This window comes from Pyxicephalus adspersus, chromosome 5, assembly GCF_032062135.1.
Source record: "Pyxicephalus adspersus chromosome 5, UCB_Pads_2.0, whole genome shotgun sequence".
Taxonomy (NCBI): domain Eukaryota; kingdom Metazoa; phylum Chordata; class Amphibia; order Anura; family Pyxicephalidae; genus Pyxicephalus; species Pyxicephalus adspersus.
This window is the reverse complement of record NC_092862.1, coordinates 144,461,382-144,467,881: the sequence shown is the minus strand read 5'-3', so window position 1 is coordinate 144,467,881 and position 6,500 is coordinate 144,461,382. Positions and strand designations below refer to the sequence as shown.

General features: G+C 46.2%; 1 protein-coding gene across 2 annotated transcripts in view; it reads left to right on the top strand.

Moving 5' to 3' along the window:
* The window catches only part of GUK1 (guanylate kinase 1), a 12,102-nt gene that overhangs the window by 1,038 nt on the left and 4,564 nt on the right, over positions 1-6,500 (top strand). Inside the window, exons 1-4 of one of the 2 annotated variants that reach the window (XM_072413014.1) lie at positions 1,155-1,239; positions 3,340-3,453; positions 4,025-4,066; positions 5,297-5,393. In XM_072413014.1, the coding sequence (XP_072269115.1) occupies positions 3,342-3,453; positions 4,025-4,066; positions 5,297-5,393 (251 nt within the window). In that variant the 5' untranslated portion in view covers positions 1,155-1,239; positions 3,340-3,341. Of the gene's footprint in view, positions 1-1,154; positions 1,240-3,339; positions 3,454-4,024; positions 4,067-5,296; positions 5,394-6,500 lie in introns of those variants that run through there. The other variant, XM_072413013.1, reaches the window with a different exon arrangement.

Here is a 6,500-nt window from a genome sequence, read left to right as displayed (position 1 = left end):
ATCCATAGCCAGCCGGCCAATCACAATGGCCATTAGTTGGGGCATCAATAGTAAATCGCCCAATCACAGGTCAGTTAATAGTAAACCAGCCAATAGTAGATCAGCCTTCAGTAGGTCAGCCAATAGTACATAGACCAGTAGTTGGTTGATCAATAAGTCAACCAATACACTTCAACCAAATACAATCAATGTTTCCCAGTCAGGGAAAATCCTTCGCATTACCACCTGGTGTCATTTATTCAGCACAGTGTGGCCTCTCTTTATCCAATCACAGGCTGGGGGCGGTCCCTGACCAAGTATACGGTTTGTATCTGCAGTGGACGATGTGTGGTCAGGGCTCGGCTGTCTGGGAGGATTCAGATTTTTTTTTAAGTCATGACTGTGATTGGACATTACGTTTTGCCAACGATCTCCAACATATAAGATCTATAAATATTGCGTTACAGAATTGGCGGTCAGATTTCCAAGATTGGAGACCAAAGACGCACAGGGCTGGGTCTGCAGAGCGATGGCAGCTTGGTATTTGCATTTTTGTTCTTTTTCAAGTTGCCGCAATGCATTGCCATTCATTACCGGCGTCCCCGGGGAGCGCACCTGTGCTGCAACGTACCGTGACGCGTGGTGCCGCACGGAGGAAAATATTTCTTTGTGCTTTGTGAAGCATACGTGAGAAAGCCCATGTGTGTTCTATGGAGCGAGTCGGGTTATATCAGAATTCCACCAATCAGATCTGGGTCGGGTACTGTGCAATAAATGTGTCAGGAAATGATGGCGGCACGATCCATTCTATGGGGAATTGGCGGCGTAATATCAGCGCCTTCCTGTGATTGGTCACCTTGCGCTCTGCACGTTGCTACTAATAACGTGGTCATGTGACTTGCCGCTGCTCCCACCGCCTGCCGCTCATCATGGAGGAACAATTCTGTAGTTGTGTTTTAATTATCGAGAGAGCCAATCATGTGCACGGGGGAGGGGGGATTTTTGGATATTCACAAAATGAAAGTTTGTCCCCTTGCAGCTGATGAAGAATTAACCCCTCGGTCCCACAAAGAGAATCCGCAGGATCTGACCCCAATGTGTGGCACCACCGACCGTACGCCCAGCCTGGTAATCGGCTTTGGTCTATAATTAGGTGCCACAGATTACTGCCTGGCCTTTGTGGCTGAGATAAATCTCCGTCCTCCTCCACATCATCACAAGCAGGTGCACAGTGAGGGTTAGAGGAGACGCAGGAGCCAGGTAGGTGGATTCCTCCCCTTGGGGTGATGGGGGAGCAGAGAGGGTGGAAGCATCCAAGCATAGAACTCGCCCTGTATTACTCTCACCCCAAATATTCAATAGAAATTCTCCTGAACTCTCCATTGGCACGCATTGTATAATCTGTATTGTGATTGGGTCAGCAGCCATAGAGATATCGGTTATTGATCGGACAATCCATGCGTCGGAGCCAATATCCCGGGTGTCTAGTATTTCTGGGTGAATCTTTTAGAACACGGGGAATGTTCTGCTTCTCTGCACACTCAGCACTTTACACAATCTGCAAACTATGAATGTCATCGGGGAGAGGAGTCGCTTGTGTGTTCAATGAGACGGCTCAAATGTGTGACATCACGGCGCAAATCAGCGCTCACCGGACTGCCAAGATTCACATAAAGGAAACCGATCATCAGAAATTCACCGTGAGCTAAAAATACCGAAACCTCACTGTGCTCCACTCCCCGCTTCTTACTTTATTCTCTCTTCTTACTTTTTTTTCTTTTCTCTCTCATTTTGGCGTTGTCTCGCTTGCTGTCTCTCTCGTTTGCCGTTGTCTCGCTCGCTGTCTCTCTCGTTTGCCGTTGTCTCGCTCGCTGTCTCTCTCGTTTGCCGTTGTCTCAGATATCCGGACATTACATCCCAGGACTCGGTCTGCCCCGGTGGCCCCGCATATTCCGGAGGTTTCTGGGTTTGTTGCCCGGTATTGGGTTGGACCGCTGGTCCTGGCTGTGTTCTGTGTAAGGTGTACATTTCAGGGTCACGCATTGTGCGCGGCTCACACGTCTCCTCAGTATGATTGACCCCTCTATATATATCACAGAAGTCTTCTCAGTTCTAGAAGTTTGCTTGGTTGGCAGTGGGCATCGTTCTTGGTATGTAATTACCTTATATTGGGGTACATTGGTATACATACAGTGCTGGTGAATGTCCGGGTGAATGTTGGAAGATTTCAGATGACCTCAGAAAAGAAGAGGTTTAAAGTTAAGATTCTTCACTCTGTTTCCGTAGGATGTTGTATGAGCAAATTATGGGGAGCAAAACGTTTTGTAATGGCCATGGATGAGGGCCGGAACGTCCAACCATGATGATGGTGGCCACCAACACTTGGCCATATAGCGGAGATATGCTTTGATTGTATCGTCTGCAGTGTTCAACCCCAGCCAGGGGCGAGGAAATGGGTGGCAGCCCCTGTATGTGACCCAGCTCTTCAGTAACAGCCAAGTGGTTACTGAAAATTGCCGGGTGGTGCGCCCAGCTAAGAGGGTCTGGAGGGATCTATAAATGATAAATTGTATCGAGCGTCACCTATAAAGCTTTCATTCTCCTGACAGAAGGTTGGCTGGATGCTCTTTGCCATTGTTTTATAAAACAAGTTCTTCAGCATGGTCAGTCCCCACTCGGTGCTCCGCATGCTGGAGGGCTGGAACTCCTAGAACAATTGTCCGTATCTCCGGTTTCTTAACAATTCTTATAAACAAACATTGGAGAGTCCACACCCAACCTCCCAGGCATCTGCCATACTAAAGAACATTTATTAGCAGCAATCCTCTCATAAAATGACACAAATAAGGAAGACGATGCAGGACATGAGTTTGGTCAATATATTAAATCTGCCCCTCCAGCCTCTCCCCCTCATCTAATCCCCCCTCATCCGATCTGCCCCTCCAGCCTCCCCCCTCATCCGATCTGCCCCTCCAGCCTCCCCCCTCATCTCCAATCTTCAGTGGCGCACAGTTGTACCGGTTCCTCTCCTGCGCTGAAATTGCTTCCCCACTGCATGCTGTGAGCTCACAATGTGCATTTGAAGCTGCAGCAAGTCAGCGAGATCCCACCTCATTTAGAGGTGTCGGTGGAAAAGGATTTTAGAAGAAATCATCCAATAAAGTCGCCCATTCTGGTGAAGACTAATAGGGGTTTCCCCTCACTTTGGACAGATCCCACCTATTCCCCATTGTGTCCGGGGGACAGGAAGTTGTGAGACGTCTCTGATAGAACCCCCACAACGTGCTAATTATTGAAAATGCTATTAAAATAAAATGTTCATTGATATGAGTTTGAACACTTACGGTTTCTTCTCTCCAGTCATGGCAGGACCCAGACCCGTGGTGCTGAGCGGACCCTCTGGAGCCGGGAAGAGCACGCTGCTGAAGATGCTGCTGAAGGATTATGAAGGCGTTTTTGGCTTCTCTGTTTCCCGTAAGTCCTAAATAATAATTATTTACCTTTGCTGCATTCTGATTGGCTGTATAGTGGCTGAAAGTAGACCAATCAGATTCAATTGTATTGGACAACATAAATATTAATCAGTGATTGAAAATCCATCAATTATATTGACAGCCTGAAATCGGTGCCCAGTTTTGGGGAAATCATCCCTTGGGTTGTCAGCCTCATACAACACATTTATAAAATTATCAATTATCAATAGGAAATCTTTTTTTCTGCCCCATTATTACCACCACAGCCCATCCGTATGCCCCAGGCGTTGGTCCTGGTAAGGAGGCGGCTTCGGTGGGCCGGTTATCACAGTGAGCACCGCGCTGAGGGTCATGGAGCTCCTGGTCCATCTTCTACTCCGGATAGACAGATTTTCCCTATTGGTTGATGTTGAAAAAGATCGGCACAGATGATTGGAGGAGACCATGGAGGGCAAACAGCCTCTCCAATCAAATCCTCCAGCAGCATCATAGATCAGACCCATCAGATCGGCCGATCGCCCCCTAATATCTGTCCATCTCTTTTTTAATATTTCTTAACTTTTCATTTTCAGATACAACAAGACAGCCGAGGCCGGGTGAATGCAATGGTAAAGGTGAGAACATTTATGTTTGTGTAAATGATCAGCTATGATATAGAGAAGAACTCCAATACTAGAACCACTTATACAGGAACTTTCATCTGTAATCCAGTCCTGTGAATGGCACTTTCAGTGAATAATATAATCAAGTATTAAAAGAAATAGGCAGAGGGGGGCTTTTATGACAAAAAGTTAACCAGCAAAGTTATTATAGTTTCAAGTATTGGAGGCCAAACCTAGACGGATTATTGCTGCAAAACCTACATAGGTGCAATGATGAGATTGTAGCAAAGGACATAAACGTTTCGGGCCCTGACGCGTTTCACTGTTAGGCTTCCTCGGGTGAGTTAAAGACGAGCAACAGTGAGTTAAAGACAAAAAATACTCTGGTCCTGAAGTTCCTTCGCTTAGGTTCAATGAAGACTTTATATAGATTTGCCTACCCCAGAAAACAAACATAGGAATCCAATGAAGAAGACTAGAGTGGTTTTTCGGCATTCGGTATAGTGACAAAGTCATTTTACTGTGTATTAATGGCGTACACAGTGTATCAGAGTGCAATAATACAATAGTGCATTGACCGCCAGGTAGCACTAAACAGAGAGTATCCTATTATCAGGGTATTTGGGGCTTATTGCTATACCCAAATTGACGTGAAAAGCTTTATAGGTAAACATCCAAATAGAGGGATTGCAGCCTTATTTAAAAAGATTTAGCCCAACGCGTTTCGGCAGTGAGCCTGACTTCCTCAGGGGTAAGGGCAACTTGTACATAGCACATCATTGCAGCTCGGTATTATTTATCAGAGGTCTTCTTTTAATGCAAGCTGTGTGAGTAACTTCCTTTACCTGGCACAGTTTAGGCTGGGGGGGGGGGGGCGTAGCACAGGAAACCAATGAGTTATTCTGCAGTGTTAACAGAGCATGGATGGGCCTATCAGTCTTCGGCTTCTCTTTCACTGTTCTATTACTGGCTAGGAGAGGGGCAAGACCTGTAAGTGATACTAAACATCAGGAGAGGGGAATCAGGTCTCTTTTCCTGGCAGACTGGGCTGAGCTGTGTGGCAGAGCTGTTCATATCTTAGACCTGCATGTAAATGTAATTCTAGATTCAGCATTGCAAGTCTTCAGATGTACAGATAGAAATGGAAGTGACCAGCTTGTAAGATTTTCCTCATATAAAAGAAAGAATTGATTGTCTGTGTCTCAGTCCACCAATGACATCTAGTGTCGCCTTCTCCTATAGATTACCACTTTGTCTCCCGGGAGGAGATGCAGCGGGGAATCGATAACGGGGAGTTCATAGAGAATGCCGTTTTCTCCGGGAACATGTACGGCACCAGGTATGTAGATCCAGAACAAGCCGCGTCTGTCTGACCTCTCCATGTGTTGAATGCCCATTGGGGGTCATCATAGTGTAGAACAAGCTGCACCATCTGACCCCCCGAGCCACTCACTGGAGATTTCCACTTTCTCTCTCGGTGTGTTGAATGTCCATTGGGGGTCATTACTTTGTACACATGTATGATCAGGCCCTCTGTAGAAAAGGACATAAACGTTTCTTGTCCCGACTCGTTTTGCCTTTAGGCTTCCTCAGGGGAGGTAGAGACAAGCAGCAGCTAGTACATAGCACATTGAATATTATTACATTGCATCGCTTTGGGTATAACAAAGACACATCAATGCAGCTCGAAACATAACGCATTTGCTAATCTTTCTATCTATAGTTCTATATATGAAGCATGCTATAGTTACCGCTCTCTGGGGGGTTGGAGCCGGAGGTAAGCTGGTAATTGGTTCATTACCCAGAATCCTCTTCTGCAGCAGATTGACACCCCTGACATGTTTAACCTCCAGACACCTTGCAGTTGTAATCCCCCGGTGACGTAATGTAGAATCCTGGATAGGGTAAAGGTCACCGGTAAAATCACATCATCTGAGATCAGCCCCAGATTCCTTAAATCTGCTTGTGAGCTGCAGTGCCCAAGCAAACTGCATGGCAGGTAATGGCTGGACAGAGGTGTAGCTTTTGGAATGGAATTGTATGAACTATATGTGATTTATTTGAAGGCCATTGAAGGGTCTGATCATTACTGATACAAAAGAAACCCTCCAGTGAGGCTGCCTATTAAGAGCAATTCCAAAGGTTCAAGGCAAAAAACACAAATGACCGGAATATTAATAATCCTATTTATCCACGTCCTGTCATTTTCACCTGGGCAACATCTCCAAAATCCGCCCCTACGTGTCCCCAGAGACCACCAAACTCCTTGTACATGGTCTTATCTCCCATCTGGACTACTGTAACCTCCTCCTCTCTGGTATTCTTTTAACCCGACTCTCTCCTCTACAATCTATTATGAATGCTGCAGCCAGATTCATCCATCTTTCCAACCTACCTGATACACAGCCTTCCCACCTACCTACCCCATACACAGCCTTCCCACCTA